The sequence below is a fragment of the Diadema antillarum genome, unplaced genomic scaffold (genome assembly GCF_040938485.1).
Source record: "Diadema antillarum isolate AM-2024a unplaced genomic scaffold, OU_Dant_1.0 seq00000533_RagTag, whole genome shotgun sequence".
In the NCBI taxonomy this organism is placed as follows: Eukaryota; Metazoa; Echinodermata; class Echinoidea; order Diadematoida; family Diadematidae; genus Diadema; species Diadema antillarum.
In genome coordinates, this window is record NW_027271484.1 from 612,618 (window position 1) to 636,953 (window position 24,336).

Consider the following 24,336-nt stretch of genomic DNA (forward strand, 5'->3'; position numbering starts at 1 on the left):
GTCCAACACTTGCCACCAAGCCAAAATTGTAGTATACATGTATTCATAAAATAGGTGAAATTACACCTGCATTATGAATTATTGCTATAAAGCATATACAATGACAAAATGATATTTCAATATCACTGTACGTATATCAATCTCAAATCAAAAAGTATATTTGAAGAGCTGTCGTCGGTACGCATGAATGAGGTCTATGAGCCTATCTTATTCAAATTTGTTTTCCGGCAAATTCTTTTTCTTGTATAATATCTATAATGGTAATGAAATTTGGCACATATTGATAGAAATCGATTTGAAACCAGAGTACGGCGAACATATGGAATCTCTGAAGGGACATCTAATGTAAACTCTTTTTAAGATAATTTCGAATCATTACAATTCATTTGAGCCTTGTGTGACAAAAGAGAATGACGATGTTCCCATGTTTCTTGCTATTTTTAAATGTAAAATGGATAAAACGTAATAGCAGGAATTGAGAAAAGAGAAAAACCTGGAATGAGAAAGTGACCAAATAAATTATCAGTTATTCTTTTGTTATCATCACAGAATCCAGAAACGTACCTTTTCCTGCGATATTCCACATTCGATGGCCACCTTGGTCATGATCGACTCCATGATTATCATCCCCTGTGATGACCCAAAACCTCGAAAGGCCGTGTTGGACGAGATATTGGTTCGACACACGCGCCCCTCAATGCGTGCTACGGGCATTCGGTAACAATTGTCAAAGAATTTCATGGCTGCTTTCATCACCTTTAAAATGAAGAGTAAAAATTGTTATTCGTCCTGCAGAAAAAGAAAAGAAACAGCTAAGAGATCCCATGCAGAGGGGTTTTGCCTTTTACCTTCAACGCATTCTTGTTACCGCTTAATGGCCTCCAGGAAACATGGCGATCACTTGTATATTCTTGTCTAGCAAGATGTTGACAAAACTTACAACATACGAAGAATACATCTGACGATCAAACGAACACACGAAAGCTGGCCCAGCTTTGATTATGATTTCTGAACGAAACGTGAAATGAAGAAACATACGGTTCAGAAGAAAAAGGAAAGAAAAGTACAAACAAAATACAAGAAAAAAATTGCAAAATTGAACCAAGTTCCTTTCGATGAGCCACCTTTGTAAATCTCTCTCATCATGGACTATCTTTGGCACAAAACTTCTGCAGTTTACTTCCTTAAGTCTCTCATCGCAAAGAGCAGGGTCACAACCCGTGAAGCATCGTGTGCTATCAAACTTTTATAAAACATTTAATACCTCATGTGTTTGAGGTTGATATTGGAATTTGACGAAGAGATGAGGCCTGAAAGCTTTTTTTAAGGGGTTTGCATTCCAGCAACGTCCACGGGTGTCCCTTTCATTCTGTTGTCATTATAATCATATTCTACTGTATATAATACGTACGAAGGGTGACACGTCGTAACTGTAGCCACCGTTTGAGAACAGCTTGACATCAAGGGCCTGCAGCCGGCCTTCTGTGGTGAATCCAACCTTATAGCGCCCTAGAAAAGGGTGACGCCCTCCGGTAGATTGCATATCTTCGTCACGGTCCAGCATAAATCGCACTGGTCGTCCCACCCTATGGATGGTATGCAGAATAATTTCCTTAATGTAATGTCATAAACACTGTGAGTAAATCCCTGATTCGTCCCTTTGTATGTTCAACAATGCTGTTGGCACTAGGTATCCTTTCTACAAGGTAGGTAAAGACAAGGATGCAGACGTTCTTTAGTGTGGAAAACAGACAACAAACGACACCTTCAATTTTATGCATGCCCAATTGATATCAAAATGTCACAAATATCACAAATGTCCTTATATTCTTCTCATTGTTCCCACGAAATAAGGGAATGATCTTAGTTTAAACATATCACTTAACGGTTATTTTTGATTTTCTTGTTATTTTCTTACCCCATCTCCTTCATCTCTTCCTCTTTCTCATCATCATTATCAGGGTCATCATCATTAGGCCTATCACTATATATCATCGCCATCATCTTCATCAGCATCAACATCATCGTCGTCATCATCAGCAGCAGCAGTATAGTCTAGGAAAGATGATCATACTTTTTAGCTGCGACCGCACACGCTGCAGCGAAGGAAGATGACCGGGTTTCTTTCCCTCCGAACCCGCCGCCCAAACGCTTCACTCGGCACGTGATCCGATTTGCCGGAATGCCCAGTACACTGGACAACATGCTCTAGAGGATTATGAACGCAAGATAACAAGAAAGGAGGAAGGGATACATGTTTAGCATGTCTGTACAACGATTAATGTAGCCTAATTCAGTGGAAAGAAAATACTTTACAGAACAACTGACATAAATCGCCCCACTCCGATAGGCTAAATAGATAGAGTAGATAGGATAGAATAGTTATAGATAGAGTATAGATTCTATCAAAGCATATAAAAATCGGAAGTTTGAAGACATAGCATCGACTGACAAGCATAACCACAGAGTTGCTTTCGTTTTAAAATATGTATTTCTTTTCAAAAACAAAAGCAAAAATGGCGAACCTTTACAGATCTTTTTCCCCAAGGGAACATTCTGATGACAATCTTGATGTGTGTGTGTTTTTGTTGTGTGTATGGCTCATTAAGTTGAACGTATGTTTTAATGCATTCCATGCACTCACCTGAACATTGGTGGGATGTTGAGTTGAGCAAAACACTTCAACTTCTTTGTCTTCTCCTTTTAGAATGACAAAGGCACACTGCGTCTCGAGGTAGAAATGTTCTTCACCTCCGACCTTCACCTCACCTTCGATCACGTGATCACAGGTTTTAAGAGACTCCACAGGGTCACCTTGCTCGAAGACAATCGGTTCTCCCATGAACGATTCCTTTTCTATTGCTTCCTGAAATAAAATCACGGGTTACAAAACTCTCGAGAAAAGGGATCCTGATACATGCTTGAGTAACTTTAATTTTCCTTTAGGCCCACTAAAATCTTAACCCAACTTTACACATGCACAGGTAAGCTTCTTTGACAATGGGTAGCACGGAATTAGATGCATGGTTTAAAAAAGTAACAACTAAACGAACAAACAAACAAACAAACTAAAAATGCGAAGAGGCTATTGAATGCAAGTACACACACACACACACGCACGCACACACACACACACACACACACACACACACACACAAAGAAGGTAAAGCCGAAGACTACATGGAAACAATAACAATTAATCCACACCTCAATCGTAATTATGGAGTCCAGATCTTCGTATTCAACTTTCACAAGGTTAGCGGCTCGTCGTGCTAGGGCCTGCGATTCTGCTAAGATGGCTCCGATTGGCTGTCCAACATGGAAAACCTATACCAGAATGACGACAACAAATCAATGTAATGTCATGTATTAGACTTAATAGGCCCTAGTTCTCCCTGAAGATTTTATGCCACACATTTACAGTGCCCAACAGATACATAAAAGTAGACGATGAATAGTACCAGACTGTACTCCTGTGAGAAAAAAACAAACATAATGGGGCCTATAACATAATTACATACCATAATACAATGTCAAATGACATATCCATTTCTACATATTAAAAAAAAAAAGAATGACGCTCATATGGCAATCTCTGTATTCATCGCACGCATCCTGCACCTGCAACTCACACAGTAGTAAAAGTATACACACTTAAACTGAGTGTATAGAAATAGAAATTCTCAAGTCCTTCACCCCCCCCCCCCCCCCCGATAATCCTATACACCAAATTGTTACTTGTTTTCAGTTTTAAAATGAAAACGCATATGGCGGCTTACTTGAAGCACAACATATCAAGCAAGTTGTTGGGTGCGATGTTAATCTTCCATAGTATGATAGAAACAGTCAAATCTTAAAGTTACCTCTTCTGACGCAAATAATTCTTCGTCAGGGAAGACAGCGCCGACTTTGTTACTGGCGGGAACATCGCTTGCCGACACGAACTCGTGAACGCCCTCTAGGGACAAAGCTTCTGACGGATCCAGAGAGCTGGAGAAATATTCAGTCATCTTATAGGTTTAGTACAATGTATTCCGTTTATTCCTTTGCGAAAAATCATGCTATCAAGCTAAGAAAAAAAATGTATAATTAGATCCACATCTCATTATTACCTATTAATCCGTATTATGCCTACCTGTGTATGCCATAATAAACACACTCAAACGTTCTTCACTATGTAAGTTTTGTCTTACTGATTTTGTTCATATCGTTTCTTTGTTGTTATCTCTCACAACTGATTACAGGACTCACACTTGATTGTTAACATGGTACTCACGTGATTTTCGCATGTGCCCGCCGACTGTACACGAATGACATGTAGAGCTGGCCTGTCGTTGCACAAATTGACAATGGGTAGCTGTTAAAATATTGTGATATCAACAATCATCTTCGACCAAAAACGCGCTCTGTGCCATGGCACGCCAATGAGTATAAACGAAGGAAGAGTGATGACATTGACAGAAGGAAACATTATTGTGGTGTATGACCTGGAAAATCCTTCCTGGGTTATTCCACAGGGTGTCGAAGTAGGTAACAAGCAGAATATTTGATACGCAAGCTCTGTTAGAAGTACTATCGCCCAAGACTTGAATATAGAATGACACATACACGGGACAGCACTTGCAGTGGTAACCATGTTCTTGGGTTTGTAAGTTGTAAGTTTTAGGACTTGAACAAAGAAGAAGATGATGTTTGTCATGTTCTTCATTATCAGAAATGATCTTATTTGCATAATTTTATTTTACATCACAGCATGATTCCTGTATAGTGGCGGCAATAAGCATCTTCATCTGATTCTAGTTACTACATCCGAAGATAAAACTATCGTGTAATGAGACAATGGGATTTTGAAGACAGAGATCACCAAAGGATTAAATGAACGTACACAATAATGTTCCTTATCAGACTAATTTTGACAGAGCATATTATGTACAAAGGCGCCACGCAGGTAATAAAAAGATATGAATTATCTCCAGCTAACCCCATACATCCGGCATGTCACCTACGTAGACCGCTTCTCCCGTGGCGTGCTGAAGGGCGGCCTTGTGTACAACTGGTCGGCCGACAGGGTCATGAATCGGCTGTCCGGGAGCAGGTTTCTTCATTGTAGGGCCAATTCAGAAAAAAAAATGAGATAGATAGAAAGAAATGACGCCACATTACCGACACAGCTCCCCTTAGAATTTATAATACGTCCAAGCTGGAGTATGAGTTTACCCATTCTGTTATAAGTTATCATTACTTTACTTTATTACAATGATGATGAAGATGAGGAGGATGATGAAGGTGATGATAATGGCGATGGTGATTACTACTATATTACTGTTATCATCATTTATAACAATTGTCATTAATATCACCATTATTACCATCAACAGCATGATCATCACCATCATCACCCAGTTTACGGTTTACGGACGACGCACGATGCACGATGGATGACGATGGATGGCTCAAGTGAGCTAAGAAAAAAGAAATACAAATTTAACAAAGCACCAGGCAGCATAATAAAAGTCGTAGGTTTCCATGTTTTTTAATATATGCAGTGCACAATGTAATATTGCCAATGTCGCATGCAACCTTTCTCTGGCGCATTAAGTCACGGGAACTTTGTAGGTTTTTGTTTTGTTCGCTTGAGTACCGTAATCTACTGATTTTCTCTTAAATTGGATTATGAAGAATTATTTCACTTAACGTAACAAAAGTTGTAGAAATGGAATTAAATCCAGTTCAAGGGATGGTTAGGCTCCTACCTGAAAAACCTGGGCAGCGTTGACGAGTGGGGACTGGTACTGAGAAACTGCGCTTCTTTCCCGGGATGACACAGAAGTATTCCTGGTAGGCTGATAAAAGAATTCCGTCAAATCAGGTCTGTTACCAATATTATTTACATTTTGCGCATACCTTTGTATACAAAGGTAATTAATGACATTCTAGCTGATAAACCATGAAGAGGCTTATGCCCGGCATCGGAACGACTAAATGACTATTGTATGCACACTGGATTCCAAAAGTTAGAATTAATTAAGGGTTAGCAGGTAGATGAAATAGATTCGTTATTAGATTTCAAGAAGAAAGATGTATCTAATAGTAAAATTGCTCGAATAAGTAATTAAGTAAATGAAAAATGACCGCTAATCAAGGGAAAAAATCGAGATGATTACTGTCGAAATGCTCAATGAGGATTCGGAATGTTGCGTCTATATCTGATACGAAAGTTTCACTTGTCTTGAGTGTAACGGGGCGTTTTACTGGCATTACAAGACTTCATATCCAACAGCATTTTCATAACTTCAAAAGAGATTGAATGGAACACTAAAGCTGAAATCACAGAAATAATTTTTCTTTACTTTTAAGGATAGGTTTTAGTAGGAGAGGACAACGCTTCCGTCATTCAAGAAGATATATATTTTTTAATACTAGTTGATGTCATACTGTAATTAACGAAGAGTCTTGTGTTTAATCCCACACACACACACACACACAATATCATGCTGTAATTAATGAAAAGTCTTGTGCTTAATCTCTCTATCACACACACACACACACACACACACACACACAAACACACACACAGTGTCGGAGTATATAATTACCTGATATGAAACGCGAGCCATGGATTGTAAGGCCGCTGTTAGTCTGCTCTGGTGGATGCATTCTTTTTTGTTCTTTTTTTTTTTGGGGGGGGGGGGCTCTACTCTTCCTTGTCTTTCCCTACCTTGCTCTCTCCTTTCCTTATCATTAGTCTATTTCAAGACTTTATCTGGTCGTCATAACTTTGTACCGGAACTTAACCATGTGTTTCACATTGTACTAACCTGATCAGTGCCAAGCTGGTCCAGGACCATGAGATAGAACTTAAAGAAGAAGCTCAGGGTGAGAGACTTTCTGTACGTCCCCATACCACCGGGCGCTCCGGCAGGGAGCGGTAAATCTTCCTCTAACGAAGACAGCGCGGCGTCTAGCATGCTGTTGTCCCATGACCTACGGGTAACGTTGAGGATATCATTTCGCCGAACATATGTTTAAAAGTTTCAAAGTTTCAAGAACAAATACTTGTAAAGGATTCATGTTTAATAATGAGCAATGACTTTTTCTTTTAGGCTAATTAAATGCTTTATTTTCTCTTGTATTCATATTAGAATGAATTTTAAAAGAAAAGAAAGAGATCAATACCGTGGAAATTCTCAATAATTATTGTTACATTAGCGTACAGTTGTGGCGACCAATGTAAAGAAATAGTTCCACGTTCTGTATCTAACCAGTTTGATGATGAAATATCGACTTTAGTCAGTGTAATCAAGAAGAATTGAAAAAAGTCGGTTTTTGTGGATAAAAAAACGAATGTGTACACTGCATTGATAGATTTCTTTAAGAACCTGCATTATGGAAATCATGCTTTGTACACGTGTATAAACAATGGATTTGCAGCACATTGACGTGCCTTTCTGTGATCTCTCAAACTTTTTATGCCTACGTGAGTGTTCCTATACATGTGTGTCCTATAAATCGATTCCTCACCTCCCTTTCATCAATGCCATCGTCTTCGAGGCCATCACCGTGGTGACAGCCATGCCACCAAACGCCAGACTGACATCGTCGACGACGGCGGTGTCGCCTCCCCCGAAGACAACTCTCATCCCGGCATTGACGATCGCGATGTCGTCTTCACGGCGTGGCGATTGTTTGAAGGCAAAGAAATATTCGTTCTGTGCGTTCAAACAGAATGAAAAATATTGATGTTCCTTTAGTGAATGTTGAAACGTGGATGGTCAAGCTGCATTCATTGCCTGACGACTCGAACACCTGCAATATAGCGTGCAATTTGTACGATGGAGTATTCATCTCGCCATAATCTTGAAGTTGCTACGAGATCACTCGAGGCTATACCTAATGAACACAACCACGGAGATCTAATATCTCTTTTTCAAATAAAACATCACAAACTCAAGTTAGACTCACCTCTAGCGATATAAGGAGGTCTATCGTTATTTGACATGGTGAAGAGTTTTGATTTCTCTTGTGTTCTTGAGAAATCGAGCTGTGAACTTCGAGGAAACTGAACTGTCTAATTACATCAAATTACATCAAAAGTAAATTAATCCTCATTACTACGCATGCATGGCTGGCAACTTTTGCATACCAGCAAACATACCGATGAACACACACACATACACACACACACACACACACACACACACACACACACACATACGTCTTACTCTGGTTCGAAAATGTGAAAAATGCACATACAAGCCACACGAAGTGACAGTCTATGCATTGAATGCAAAGAAAAACACAAAATTCTTCATTGATTTGATGAGGACAAAACATACTGAATATCGTAGAAAATACTAAACTACATAGAAGTTGTGAATGAATGCTAATACCCTCATTCCACACAGATTTTCTCTCATCGGTCATTCATCGGAAGTTAAGTTTATCGCTTCCGGCCACCCACCGACATGTATCGGATCGCAGTCTGATGAATCAGGCTTGTGTTAATTGGTCGACTATCTGGTCAGTGTCAGACATGTCGGGGTGATCCGATGAGGCAAGATCGTCCGATGAGGACCACGCGTGACATGTCTGACACCCACCTGATACGAGACCAACCAAGTCATATTCACCAGACTGCGATCCGATACACTTCGGTGGGTGGCCGGAAGCAACAATCTTTGCTTTCGACGAATGACTGATGAGAAAAATCTCTGTGGAATTGGGGTATTACCTGACAGGTATATGGGATGGTTATTGCTCGAAGAATCTCGTCCGGCATCAAGATGTTTTGGCGGTAACCAGTGAAGAAATTCTCGTCCATCTTCACATAGCGAGAACCTAGGTACATTAGCGGAAGGAATGCATGTATATTGATATAAGTGTGTTTTCATATAATATATATATATATATACATATATTTATATACATAGATAGATAACACACAAAATATATCTTACACACACACACACACACACACATATTTTGCTAGTTGGACGAATATCTATATCTTGTCTTTTGCCCTTACACAGCGTGTGTCTTCATGACTATTGTGTAATGTGAAGAGATGCCCATGTTAAGTTTAATGCATTTATGTTGATTTTGTTACAGTGTAATTACTTGTGCAATTCTGAAGTCTTGCGGGACACGAATATCGCCGCAATGAAAGTCCCGCTTATCTACTCCCAATTTACAAAGTAGAAGAAAAAGTGTGAGCCAACCAGTATCGCCTGGTAGATGCATCTGTATTCGGCAAAATATTTTCACATTGCATAAATCTCCCATTATTGACACTATAATGTGAATAATAAAGTGACTAATACCTCTCGACTGTGATACCAGCTCCAGTTTGCACCTTGCTGCCAGAAAGATGGGGTTCAGGTCTGAGATTGGACTACCAGTCACAATATTTCCTCCGACAGCCTTTCAGAGTGAAACGATTTCGCAGTTATGGTTCATGTTAAAACAAAATATCGACCAGCATACTCAAGTATAGCACAATTAACTAGACCATAGTTTTAATCCTATGAAAAGGCCTATACCTCCTGTATAATACGGGGGAAACAGTTAAGAAGATATTGGGCGCAGAAAAAAATAAGAAGAAAATTGATTGATATGGAAATTGACTTTGTGAAGTTTGTGTCATTTCTTTTAACGGCAGATTGATCAACTATTGTAATTGAATATTTCCCCTCAAGACGTAGAACGTAACTATGGAAATCATATATATATGGTTGATTCATAATAAGACCTCTAATGAATTTAAAAAGGTTTAATTTAAGAATGCCACTGGACCTGCATGTCACTAGATGACGCATGGGGAAGATCCTTTGATTTCACTATAAAAACCTATCGATGACCGAAGAAAAATAGACAGGGCATCGCTCAGGCATCGCTGTGGCCTAACAGCCCATTGGACTTCAACAATACATTTTTTTTTTTTTTTGGTCGGCGCCCCGGGCAGGCTGCACATCGGCCGGTCGCCAGTCTGAGTTGTGACCAAGGAGGTTCTATATAGAATCTCTTTGGTTGTGACCCTGTCTAAGCACACAATTCAGCCACAAAGCCTATGTTCATATAAAGACATGCACCCTCAGCAGGGCCGGCGCATTGTTTTCAAAAGTGTGGGGGCCCACTTCCGGGTTTCATGAGCTAACAAGCCAAAAAAAAAAAAAAAAAAAAAAAGGCTCATTTCTTCTCCCCGTCCACTTTCGGGTTTCTTCAGCTGACAAGCAAAAAAGAAAAAAAGGTCCTCAGCTCATGTCTACCCGTCCACTTCCAGGTTTCTTGAGCTGACTCAGCTCATTCTCTCCCGGTGTTTTCACCTGACAAGCAAAAAAAAAAAGGTTTTCAGAGAAAAAACATAACCTTACCGCCGCCATACTTCAAGATCCCTATCTATTTCTATTTTTCTTTTTGGCGTACTTCCGGGTTAAAAAAGGTGTGGGGGCCTAGAGAGATGACACCTTATGTATTCCTTTGTATGTGGCACAAAAAGTGTGGGGGCCCGAGCCCCCACGGCCCTCACGGCTGCGCCGGCCATGCTCAGGATAAAAGTGTTTAGATATCGTTTTATTCGTCTAGTATTTTAGAGTCATCCCATTCTGTCTAAACGATGAAACCTCAACGACACCGTGCATACCGCCATGTTCCTAATTTGCGAACCAGCAAACCACCGAAGCATCTCCACAATAGAAGCGAACACTCTGGTCCTGTGTCCTAAAAGGTGGTTGTCCATCAGAACGTGAAGAAAAAACCCAGTAAGATTATATAAGATTTTTCTTCTTCTCAGTAGTAGTAGGGTAGAACAGCAACTACGAGGTAAAATTCAACGACAATGAAGATAATTTATGTATAGCATAATAGCATTACTAACAGACCAATGAAAGTGATATTGACATAAAATAAAGCTATAATTTGAATTGACAACATAAGATTTTCTATCCAGAATGACACGTAAAGACATCCATGCGAAAATCATAGGAAACTGTGATTTAAAATGGAACTAAATTTTTGAAATCATACTGCACGTCCTGCATGAGTTAATAGCTGGATGCAAGCAAATGCAGGCACAATATTCTAGGAATTAAATAGAAGCATGCTACATGCTAATATCATATAAAGCAAGAATTAGATGGACACATCATAATGGACTCATTAAATTCTACCATGGTTACAGAATTACACTGTATTCGTATTATCACACCTGGGTGGTTGTGGATGATAGGCTTCAGGAATTGCTCCACCCGAGAGAGAGTGACCGATGACCCGATCACGATTCCGTCATTGTTGACCTCCATCGAGGTAAGTTCCGGTACGTGTGAAACTGAGACGAGGGTGGGATACAGTCGGTTGCCAAACTTCATTTCGATACCTTCGCCGGTATGAAAGGAATGACATTACTATCAACACCACGACACAAGACTATATGTTAGCAGAACCAGAAAACATTAACTTAGGATGAATTACAGTGGGAAAATTCTGCTGGCTGAAGTTTGATCACAGGTCTTCTCATCAATATTGATATATGACGCCCAAGTAATGACACGAAGTTCTGATTCCCATTTTCTTTGCTCAATTTTTCACTTATGAATTGGACAGACTACACTTCTGATCAATTTCCCTTTGTTTGCGTTCATTACCTTTCAATCTGTGATAATCAGAAAGTAATATTCTCTTTTAGCATGTTTAGAGCATCAGTCTTACATTAAATTACATTTTGTTAAGTGAAAAGTGGCTTAGATTTTGTTTACAGTTATGGAAACAAGAAGAAACTCTCCGCCAAGCCCAAACGGTTTGAAAAATCAAGAAGACAAGATGGAGATAAAAGGTGTGTTTTCCTACACGTCGTGCTTGGCGGGGAATCTCTATACTTCTCTCCACATGGAAAAGATATATATGTTTATTTGTTTGTTTGTTTGTTTGTTTTACTCCTGTGTGAACTCTGATTTTCCTCCATCATTACATGAATACGTACGATTGATCGATGTGGTCTGACGTCATGATGTCTAGAAATTCATACATGGAGGTCATTAGTTGCTTGGTCCCTTTCACATTCTGCATGACGTGTGGGAGTTATGCATAGGAAAGGCATACCCCAGATAGGGAGTTTGATGTCAGTGTTAGAGAGTCTGCATGTCTTGTGCAGTACACATGTATATGGTTGTTTGTTTAGGGCTGAGAATAAAAGAGGTCGATTTGTGGTGGCCTCGGAACCGTTTTAATAGGTTTGTAGGCATTAGGTCTGTGATATCACACACATCTTTCATTTTCACGTCATCTAGCGGAAATCTTTATATTGGCACAAGCACGACGCAGCAACAGTGGACCAATAAACATACTAGTAATTAAGTGGTAAGTGAAAGCAAGGTAAATGCAGGGAGGTGTGATTCTCTCTTTCACCTCCCTGGTAAATGCTATGATTCCGATAGAAAGGGTGTCACCTACGATCCGAGTGCAACCATGGCAACTGTCAAACTTGCACTGTATACCTATAGACCTTATCCGGGACCTACCGGACAAAGATGGCAATAAGTGATATTTAAAGAAAACGTAATGATTTCTTGTGCTGAAACCACTATTTATCTTGATGTCGGATGCCGCATTTTAAAATCATTAACCCATGGAGATGCCATCGTTTCCTCAATTATTGAAAATGAACACACATACAAACTCATTACGGTGGTATAAAGTATGGCTGTTGTGTGCATCATTACCGATCTCGGTGTTTCCCGCGACCAGCCTGGCATCCGGGAACTTTGTTTTGAGTTCCAGCACCTCTTGTAGCCTGACCGGTCTGTGCCACGTCACGCGTTCTCCTTGAAAGACGAGTGATTTCTGGATGTCGCTTGACGCAAGCTACAGCACATACAAAAGACATCTAAGATGTATTGATTATGGTTCTGTATGAGGAAAACAACATACCCATCATGTTTTCAAGAAAATGTTGTAGTATCACTGTATCCTTAACCAAAAACGCGTGCTGTCCAAGATTTTTTTAAGGGGGGAGGGGGAAGTTGGGGTTGGTTTTGTTTTGAGTTCCTTTCATCAACAGAAGACAGTAAAGCAGTACATGTACCGCATTGATTAAATATTCTTAGAAAGAGAGGCAACATAATAGACGCGTCAAACAATAATTATACATAAGATACTATAAATAATGTATTACATCATATTTTAGTCTGGTAGAATCATAAGCATAGTGATCTCTAAAATCCATCACTGTTTCCCGTAATACAGAAGAGTTTCATTTCCAACTTTCTGTGCCACGTCAGGATCGATAATGATAGCCTGACAGGCATACATTCATAAGCACTCCGAAGCAATGTGAACGTTTCGTTGTGTATGAAAATGAGTACAGGTGTAGAGACTGCTGAGTATACTTTGATTTATTTAAAAAAAAAAAAAAAAAAGTGTTCACTTTTCAACGGTTGAAGATTTAAACGTATAACCTTTCAAACTGTTTGCCAACTTTGATTGACGGATAAGAATAATTAAAGTACTGCCTCTTTCTTATCTGAGTTTATGGATAATTATACGGGAGAATATGGAGGTCACATCATTACGAGCATAGTTCTTGTCGATTTTTACTTTGTTGTCTTGTTATCAATCATCATAGTCAGCCGCCATAAACTATGCTCGCATTTTTAGGTAAGGGATAAAGTTTACGCCCCTTATAACATTTAGTAAACATCCATGCACTCAAAAAGCGAGGGAGCGTGGCGACGGAGCCCCAGCGAGCGGAGTGAGCTGGGGGTGGGAGGTTGATAACCCCCTACACACACACACACACACACACACACACACACACACACACACACACTCCCTCCCAAGGTAGGGAGATTTTTATATTTATGTTGGTTATCCTGCGATCTCATGTATACCTTTGGTATACTTTTTTTTTAAATGATTTTGTAACTCTTTGCAATTCCGGAAATATAAAAAAAGGGAAATAACTAAGGGGGCTCGCACCCGGTGCACCCCCCCCCCCAAAAAAAAAAAAAAAAAAAACCAAAAAAAAAAAAACTCGGGGGGGGGGATGATACCTTGTGTTGGGTCATACTCTTCCAAGTCATTTGAAGGAGACAGTATTATATGTTGCAGGGGTGGATCCAGGAATTCTGTAAAAGGGGGGGGGGCGTGACTAATATTTCTGGTGCCACTTCCGGGGTTCATTTCATTTTTTTTCTTGTTATTTTCTTTGTTTTTAACGAAACTTAAAGGGGGGCGTGCGCCGGTTGCGCCCCCCTCTGGATCCGCCACTGTGTTGGGAAGTGCTACCGTGTACGATAGTGTTTCCCCGTGGGATTGCTTCGGCTCTGTTATACGGTATACAGTATGTCCCAAAAAAAAAATTACAACGGGGCCCTCCACAATGATATCTTTAAAAATAGTGAATCAATCTAAATACAAATTCAGGGTATGAAACTATAACTCATTGCCCACATCTTACAGAAAACCCCATTCGATTGGCTTCAGTGGTCAAAGAGAAATACGGAATTTTGTAGAGGATGTCGGGAATCTCTTCTGTCCAAATTCTGTCAATTATTCACACACAAGAGCATTGAATTGCTAAAATTGGAAGAATCAGACTCATGACATGCTTCACAACAATCCACATTTCTCTGTGACCGCTTAACCAAATTGAATGGGGTTTTCTGCAAAATATAGCTAAGACGTTATATCTTAAGACCCTGAAGTAGCACTTAGACAGGTTGATCATTATTAGGTGTTATCAATTCGAAAATCTGGTTGTAATTTTTGGGGCGACTTACTGCAGTATGTCCGCCAAAAAATTACAACCAGATTTTCGCATTGATAATGCCCAATATGATTAAATCTTTTTAATGCTACTTCAGGGTCTTAAAATATAACATTTTAGATCTGTTTTGCAGAAATCCCCATTTGATTTGGTTAAGCGGTCACAGAGAAATGTGGATTGTTGTAAAGCATGTCATGAATCGGATTCTTCCGAGTTTAGCATTTCGATGATCTTGTTTGTGAATAATAGACAGACTTTGGACAGAAGAGATTCCCGACATCCTCTACAAAATTCCGTATTCCTCTTTGACCACTGAAGCAAATCGAGTGGGGTTTTCTGTAAGATGTGGGCAAAGAGTTGTAGTTTCATACCCTGAATTTGTATTTAGATTGATTGACTATCTTTAAAGATATCATTGCGGAGGGCCCCGTTGTAATTTTTTTTTTGGGACATACTGTAGTGATCTGATGATCGTACGGGTCGGGGTCGGGGAAGGAGGCGGTCGGCGCTCGAGATGTAAGGGTATAGGGGAGGGTCGACGTGTTCACGGGTAAAATCGATTACATCGCTTGGAACAGCCATTCTCAATTCGTTGCGGTATAGCGGAATGGATGGAGCGTACTTCGATGAGGGTTTCAGTTAATTTATCTCTGCTCGGGGGAGTCAGCGATAGAAATAGCAATTACCTTACTCTTTGTCGCTCTTTTATGTCATGTTTTCAGTGTATGAAAAAGTGTACAGCTGTAGAATTGCTGGGTATACAAAAAAGTGCTTACTCTTGAGCGGTTGATGATTTCCATTTATAACATTTCAAAATATTTGCCAACTTGGACTGACGGATAAAAGTATATATTACACATGTACTGCCTTTTTCTAATGTGACATGTCTGAGGTTTATGGATTATCATAAGTGCTTGGGGAGGTCACACCATTGTAATCATTTAATTCATGGACGTTTTATTATAAGTCAGCAGCCATATAATCGTGCTCATGTTTTGAATCATGGACAAAGTTTACATCACTTCAAACATATTAAAACATTAGCAAACATCCATGCAATCTACTTGAGAAAGTCAGGTTAATCTCATCTTACCATCAGCTCTGGTGGAAAAATGATATCTTGGGTCGGGTCATACTTTGCCAAGTCACCCGGATCGAAAAGAACAGCAGGCTGCAGGGAAAGACGTAATCGAAAATATGGACAAGTTGAGTGCAAGAGATTGAATCATTATGTCATGTTATCATCCACTCTTACATAGTTGGTATAGCTTATAATCTTTTTCGTCTTTCAGCTGCAGCCTCCCCATCCCTCTCAACTGAAATAAGCCTTTAATCGCAGTTCAGCTTCCATGTATTATTCCTGATTATTACATTTATTTACAAAGAACACAGAAAACTTTGTGTGTTTGTTTGTTTGTTTGTTTTTTGTTTTTTTTGTTTTTTTTTTTGGGGGGGGGGGGGGCAAACTCTACCTCCAGGGGCATGGCGTAGTTTGTATATTCTATCACACTGCCATGGCCAATATTATATCTGCCAAGTACGAGGAAATTTTGACCTGCATGTATAAAAGAAAAAATCAAAAGGAAAAAACTAGCTCCAAATTTGTTTCCCGCCCCAATTAGGCTACCCTTGGATCTACCATAATAACCTTGAGAGTACATTGCACTATCTCTTTTAAGAACCTTTAATTTTATATTTTAGCTCTGGAGATTCTCTAATTTGTGGTTTCTGCATGGGCCTGTCACCGTATAGAGTTAATGGCTGCGCGGCTGACAAGTATGGTGACATATTTGTCCACGTGTTTTTCAGAAGAAGATGAAAATGTGAAAATTGGGCCAAAATCTGCCATAAACAAACTTGAAAGTAAAGTCACTAATGTACTTACTCGTAGCACTAAGTGAGCTTTTTCCTTCTGGTTCGAGAGAAAAAAAAAAGATTTGCTAAGATTTCTTAGTGTGGGGGCTTGTGCCTCTGCTGGGCCCCCAATGGTCTCTATAATCATGTACACATACGAATTCGATTAGCCTAACCATAATAAGCCTTCTATTTCAAAGATTGGTGAAAACCATACAGTAAGTATGTGTTTTGAAGATATTGTAAATAAAAGCGTGAAAATCGGTCCCCAATACTGTTAGGATCCCAGGTCCACACCCGATCTGTCACGAACAAGCTTGAAATGGCAATCATCAATCTACTTAATCGTAGTTAGAATGTTACAGGTTCTTACTTGAGGTTTTAGAGATTAAATACGGATTCCTTAATTTGGGGGCCCGGGGCATTGCTATTTGGGGCTTCCAATAAGAAAATGGTGCCCATTTCGAACATTTGAGTCTATCACTCTAGTAATGCCACGGGGAAAATTTGATCATATATTTTCAAGAAGAAGATAAAGGTGTAATATTTGTATTGGGGCCCCATTTTGAATGCCTCTTAATGGATTTGCTTTTATAGACTAATCATTATTGTGCGATTGTCATCTGCCATTTTTGTGATACAAAAATCTCACCGTGTCTTCGTTATGTCGGAAAACTTGGCCTCCTCTTCCAAGGTCCTGATCATTGTTGCATTTCCCTCCGCAACAAATATTCTATAAGCAATAAAAAATATAAAGATGACAGAGTTTGATGTCATTCAGACTTTTGATTTTAACAAGTATAATCATATTGACATTTATTATCCGAAAGACTTCAAAATGTTCGCCATGCAGTTTCTTGAGCAATCATCAAAATCTATATGAATCACATGAATCATTCGTGATACCGAAAATTTCCACAACCAAAGAAGCAGTTCCCTTGTATGAATCGAACTTCTATTTTTAAGACTGCTACAGCACTGTTATAATGATATCGTGGCTCTAACAATACTGCAGGTATATACTAGTCTACCACCTCCGTAAATGTCTTATATCCCTGTAGGATGGGTCGATAGCCCGTACAGCGACACAGGTTTCCCTCAAGAGCTGCTTGAACCTCTTCCATTGTTGGCCGAGGATTGTTTCTCAGAAGGGCGTACATGGACATCACCATACCAGGGGTGCAAAAACCACACTGGCTTCCGTGAGCCTTGGCGATGCGCTCCTAGGTTAAAAGAGAGTTAATAGAACGACGAATAAATTCACATCGTAGCCTCACAGTCCTCTAATTTATGATTAATCGGTTGAGTTTGAGTTTATTTTATATCCCCAAGGTTCACTCACTTCAGCCAGCGGCTGTTTTTCTCTGAGTCCATGTAGGCTCTATAAAAACACTTTTTATGTGGTATTTTACTCACAATAAGAAAACAAAGAGAATGATAACGTAGACTTATGAACTTAACAAAATACTAAAATAATAATACAAATAAAAATAATTGAAAAAGAAGCGGACAAAGACTCAACCGTTACATTCTTGCCCCTAATATCGATTGAATGTTTAAAAAAAATACTCGAGTGCAGTCATGGAGGTAAGGCTAACATTTCATCTGTTTCAAGCTAATTTCCTGAAAACCATGTAGGCCTACTAGTATTATGAAGACGTGATGTGCAGGTTATTGGTTATTTGTGTGGCAATTATATCTACACTTCTTCTCATTAACTTTGTGATTGTGCCACCAATACTTCTGTTACGAGAATTTATCTAAAATATTACAATTCCACTTTTCATCATTTCTACTTCAATTCAAATCCATCTTTCATTATTCAAGTCCAATCACTATAAGATGGAAAATCTTCGGTCTTAGTTGCTCGATTTTACTCTTTTCATTACCAATTTAACTTGTCAAATTACATTACGAAAATGTATCTTATATCATCCCCGCTTTTGTTCACTCATGAACAGTTGTTTCTGTTGGATTTTCCTCGATACAGTATTAAAGCCGACTTGACCTCTCGTATTTCAGTGTATACAACGCTATATCAATTGAACTGCATGGGATTTGGACAAAATGGGGGTTGATTTAGTGACAGACAACTACCTGAACGGGATGTAGTTTGGTCTCCACACTTCCAATCCCTTCCACGGTGGTGACGGCAGCACCGTGGACAGAACACACTGGAACGAGACATGCATTCACCGCTCTGTGTCTACAGAATAAAAAGCGGAATCCGAACTTTTTTACTGAGTACGCACCTATCGGCTGCACGAACTTTCAGAACTTTGTGGTGTCCACAGTGTAAAAAAATGGATGGGTAGCGTCGATTCGCGTTGACTGTAGGCTCTTGTCGACGACTGTTGGGACAAAGATTGTCGCCCCGTCAAAGATTGTCGCCACTGGCTCGGGGCGACAATTTTTGACGGAGTTGGCGTCATAAATTGTCGCCCCGTCACAAATTGTTGTCTGGCGACAATTTTTGACGCTTGTGCAGTTCCCGATTTTTGACCTCGATGGCGACAATTCATGATGGAAAAAAAAATTGTTGCGACATAAATTGTCGCCTCGTCAAAAATTGTCGCCCCCGGCTCGGGGTGGTTGCTCCGGTGTTATGCTTTGGTGGGGTTGGTATGACTGGTAAGTTATGCGTATGTGTGTGTGTGTGTGTGTGTGTGTATGTGTGTGTGTGTGTGTGTGTGTGTTTGTGTGTGTGTGTGTGTGTGTGTGTTAGTGTGTGTGTGTGTGTGTGTGTGTGTGTGTGTGTGTGTGTGTGTGTGTGTTTGTGTGTGTCAGGGGGCGACAATCTTTGACGGGGCGATAATCTTTGTCGCAACAGACGACATTTTCTCCACAGAGTCGATATCCATAAACATGTATTCTGGTGAGCGAAACGAACCCGATAGAGGCGTCTTAAATTGGCCGAAGGTGTCGATCTTTAGTTCAGTTCATTTCAGTTCAGTTCAGTTCAAATTTATTTCATATTTCCATTTTCTCAATGATGACATTACAAAATTATTGACAATAAAACAAGAATACAAAATATATACAATCATGTCTTTTGATTGAAGAAGAAGAGAAAAAAAAAACATTCTTGACACAAATGTACATGGTCATATCATACTATGAAGATGTCACAAATAAGTATCAGAAATATGATGGGGCCTACATAAAAGCTTTAACGCTTGTAAAACTGTAGGTTCCCAAACTCAGAGGCATATAATTATACGGAGAACGGATTTGTTTGTCTTGACCAACTAAAATTATATCAGTACAAAAATCGGTAAAGAATAAAGTAATGAACCACATAGATATCGCACAAACCAGACTGTATACGGATCTCGCGGTGTTTGAAAAAGAATGCAATGTATTAAAAGATGTATCGGTACCATTAAATAACTTTAATAACTTGGTGCTGCGGACAAGGACAAAAAAACTGGGAGTATATAAAAAAAAAGTTGCTTAACACTTGGAAGTGTGTATGAAGGTGAATAAAGACAAAGAAGAAGTAATATCTTGAGGGAGGTCATTCCAATATCTGGGTCCAGTAAGTATAACTGTTTTCTTTGCAAAAACAGTGCGAGTACGGGGAAGGTGATAGGCGTCACTCTGGCGAGTGGGATAACAGTGGATAGAGCGATTCCTTTTGAACATGTGGATAAAAACAGTTGGTAATTCATTAGTTGTTAATTTATACATGAAAATTCCGAGATTGTAATAAAATAGGTCTGGAATTTTCAGAATTCTATTTTGATGAAAAAAAAACAGTTGGTATGAGCAAAATATCCGGCGTGGTTTATGATTCTTATTGCACGCTTTTGAATACGGAGAAGGGAATCTAATGATAAGTGAATTGCATTTCCCCACACCAAAATTCCATGATTAAAGTGTGGAGATATTAAAGAAGAATATATACTCTGCAAAATATAAACAGGAAAAAATGTTTAAGCTTATTCAAAACTCCAATATTTCTAGACAAAATTTTACTCACAAAATGAATGTGAGTTTTCCACACCTGACCCGAATCATTATATTCACAAGACACGATTTTGTACTTATTTATACATGAATACGTGAATACTTAATTTGCTGCAGTGAATGCGCAAATTGTTCAATGATCGAAATCTCAAAGATTCCTTCCGTTCTTCCCTTCAGGATTTCATGCTTAAAAGACAATTCCCATTCCCCCCTTTTTTTGTAAATAATTATTATATGGTAATCCATTGTGAAAATTCGTAAATATGTCTTAGTTTGATCACTATTTCTTATAAATTAGAGATCAAATTGTTCATAATGTCATGTTTGCCTATGAATCTACAATCTGTATTTTGCTCATCAGATTTACGTCATCCATATACTAGACTACCGGTATTCCAAAAAGGAAAAAATAAATCCTTAATATTTCACTGGGCAACTTGCTAATGAAGATACGTCTTAGCTCACGCTGATTAGATAATTTTCACCGACCAATTCAATGCTTGCTTGGAATATTCCTCCAAACAGTGAAAAACAAAAGAAATTCAGCTCAGGTGTCAAGCTCACCAAAATGTTCCTCTTGATATCGACTCTACGAGTCACATAATTACTTCATATAACTACATGTACTACATGTAAATGAATTGCAGTATAGAGGAATAGTCCTCAACGGGTATAACTAAACTTGTTCAAGAAACTAAAAGTAACTTCAGTATAAATTGTACGATAAACGGATAAGTGGGTTTTAGACTGTTTCCAAAGTTAAACGAGGACATCATTCTCACCTATCACGATCCACGTCATCCACTGGCTCATGAAATTAATGGGTCCGCAAATTCATGAAATTCAACCTTTTCCCCATCACGGGTCCGGTACACCTACTAGTATTGTACAAGGCTTGAGCCATGCGTTCGGATTTTACTGGACGCATGACTCAGTGCGGATCACAACATAACTATTGAAATTGGTATATTTGCTTTGTTATTGTAATTGCAGAAAATGACTACACAATCATATCTGTACATGTATATATGTATATATGCGTTGTTCATGGAAAGAGAAAGATTATAGTGATGACCATGACCGTATGTTTGTTTGTTTGTTTGTTGTTGTTGGTTTTTTTTTTGTCAGTGGCTATGGACGCATTATGGGATATATCTATACATTATAAAGTTTGTCTCTTACGTGACATTTCCAGGCGACGAGCTGTCACAAGACGAGATCATAACCGTACATGATCCGCATCCTCCTTCTGCACACCCTTGTTTGCTGCCTTTCAGACCGACTATAATTATTATGTTTGTATATAGTTTTCTCGTCATGGAACATAAGAAGTCTCTCATGAAATTGACATGAAAGCCACTTAGTACACGTGGTGCACATCATACTAATGAACACATAATGATCATAATACAAACCACAGCATCTTAAGGCAGACAAATACATGGGACATGACAATATCGATGTATAGTCATCGAACAAAAAGTTTATTACATGAATTGTTACTTCATTAATTTGTATTTTTAATAACCTATCACCGCTATCGGGCAAATTTCCTGATTTTCTCAAACTTGCTAAAGTTATTCCCAGTTATAAAAACATATGATCCTTTTTTAATTCAGTAACTACAGACCAATAGCGATTTCACCCAGTACACATAAATTCATCTAAAAATATTATATACATACAGTATATATATATTTTTTATTATATATATATATGTAATATATGTATATATATATATAATTATATATATATATATATATATATATATATATATATATATAATTATATATATATATATATATATATATATATATATATATATATATATATATATACATATGTAATATGAATGTTTCAATATTGCTAATATCAAAAATAACCTATTGATTCCCGTTTAGTTTGGTTTCGGGATAAAACACTGAATTGAGCAGGACGGACTAACAGAAATACTAGTCCATGCACGAAGAAAAATGCTGCTGCGTGACCCTATATCAACTTAAGAAGTGTTCATATCAATTCACAATGCAGCATTATTATCATCTCCTGGATATCATAATTCCCACTAGACAGCATTAATGCCCATTGTGTTCGAAGGAAATGGGTTAAAACAAAACACACACACACACACACACACACACACACACACACACACACACACAATCAACTAGACGATCAAAATATATAATAAGGATACGGCGATTTCGCAGGAAAGTAAGAAGATTCATCTCTGGATCTGGAGTCTCCTCAACTACCTGCAAGGACAAACATTGTTTATGTATTTTGTCGGCAAATGAGGAAAGCAATGACAATGGCTGAACCTATACTGAAAAATAAATAGATAATGATAATAACATTGATAATGGTTTATACTTCTATAGCGCAACAATCCATCAAAGGACCTGTATACATAAAACAAAACCTGTGGACATAAAACAAGGATGATTCACTGAATTTATCGGGGATAAAAATGCAGTACAGACTGTGCTGGATTGGGCCTATTTATACACCGACTATAATTCCTTTCAGTGGAAACTAAGATGATCTAGCTCAATCGAACATGCCTCTTTATATCGATTATGACTTGTATGAGAGAATACATTTATTTTTGTGAAGCTCTCATTCGTTTACGAGGTACAGCGAATTGTATATACACAATAGAAAACTGGCCGATATCGATCCCATAATGTCCTACAGTTTTGTACGAACATTCATGGACTTGAAACAATATGCAACAAGACTGCAAGTACTTTAAACGGCACAGAAAGGTATTTGTCGATGTGTTCGAGACACCACTTTACAACCTAATTTTGCCTTTATGACTTCGAAGAATATGAATGGCGAGCACAGAGATAATCATTTATAAAGAAAACTGTGAACATTTCAACATGTATCGGTGAAAGAGGACCGAAATGACCCAATCAATGATCCCTGAGCAAATAGAGCGAACAAAAATAAAGGTTCAGTAAAAAAAAAAATGCGGAACATCTACTAACCCGCTTTCCATTGCAGAAGAAGACGAGGTAGTTCTTCGTGTCCTCCATGACCACTCGCAACTGATACGGCCCGTACCGGACAGGAGATGTCGATTTCAATATGGAATCTAATGCGAGTGAAATTTCATAGAACGTTGAAACGTATTTGTTTTATTGTTTCGTCATCACCAAAAGAAGTGCGTTAAAAGGACCAAAGTTCGGTGTGGCGGGCAATGCATTAAGATATGTATCGCTTGACTGAAGATTGATTTTGTGCTGTGGGGACTGCGGGGGAAGGAGCAACCAAGGGAATTCCATGTTCATGTTGCGATTTTCTTAATGATTTTTTTTTTATTTTGCCCCGTTTTGTTTGTTTGTTTGTTGTTAGTTTGTTTTAGTGTATTTGTTTGTTTGCTTGTCATTACTGACTTTAAAGAGGCGAAAGACCAAAGTTTGATTGATATGCGATAAGGTGATGTCTCGCTATGATGGACTGAGAATAGTTTTTGTGGTATGGGGTCGCGGGAGGAAGGGGGCACAGTATGTGTTCCTTGTCACGGTGACATGTGTGCTTGTTTGTCAGTGTGTGTGTGTAATCTCTTTTCATATTCACTTTCCTAGGATTTTTTTTTAAACAAATCACATACGAAATCGTGATGGTTCCTGATGGTCCACTGAAGGCATTGTGGAATAGAGCTGCTTAATATTGTGCATGTATAGGCCTAGATTTAAAATGAACCAGCCCGCGTGCACACGCCTGGACACTTGTGTGCATGTAAG

The 24,336-nt window shown here is 38.8% G+C and overlaps 1 protein-coding gene across 1 annotated transcript in view; it reads right to left on the reverse strand.

Moving 5' to 3' along the window:
* Window positions 1–23,625, reverse strand: part of LOC139734604 (xanthine dehydrogenase/oxidase-like) — a 32,899-nt gene extending 9,274 nt beyond the window's left edge. The window contains exons 1-22 of the mRNA XM_071645387.1: window positions 23,578–23,625; window positions 22,779–22,836; window positions 21,764–21,863; window positions 18,710–18,818; window positions 17,644–17,835; window positions 15,852–15,929; window positions 12,714–12,855; window positions 11,204–11,371; window positions 10,640–10,716; window positions 9,321–9,420; window positions 8,732–8,838; window positions 7,522–7,709; window positions 6,819–6,984; window positions 5,754–5,843; window positions 4,982–5,099; window positions 4,277–4,328; window positions 3,864–3,990; window positions 3,208–3,327; window positions 2,645–2,866; window positions 2,075–2,208; window positions 1,412–1,586; window positions 565–756 (exon numbers count right to left, since the gene is read on the reverse strand). Of these exons, the coding sequence (XP_071501488.1) occupies window positions 565–756; window positions 1,412–1,586; window positions 2,075–2,208; window positions 2,645–2,866; window positions 3,208–3,327; window positions 3,864–3,990; window positions 4,277–4,328; window positions 4,982–5,099; window positions 5,754–5,843; window positions 6,819–6,984; window positions 7,522–7,709; window positions 8,732–8,838; window positions 9,321–9,420; window positions 10,640–10,716; window positions 11,204–11,371; window positions 12,714–12,855; window positions 15,852–15,929; window positions 17,644–17,835; window positions 18,710–18,818; window positions 21,764–21,863; window positions 22,779–22,836; window positions 23,578–23,625 (2,763 nt within the window). The remainder of the gene's footprint in view (window positions 1–564; window positions 757–1,411; window positions 1,587–2,074; window positions 2,209–2,644; window positions 2,867–3,207; window positions 3,328–3,863; window positions 3,991–4,276; window positions 4,329–4,981; window positions 5,100–5,753; window positions 5,844–6,818; window positions 6,985–7,521; window positions 7,710–8,731; window positions 8,839–9,320; window positions 9,421–10,639; window positions 10,717–11,203; window positions 11,372–12,713; window positions 12,856–15,851; window positions 15,930–17,643; window positions 17,836–18,709; window positions 18,819–21,763; window positions 21,864–22,778; window positions 22,837–23,577) is intronic.
* Between the last annotated feature and the right edge of the window lie 711 nt (window positions 23,626–24,336).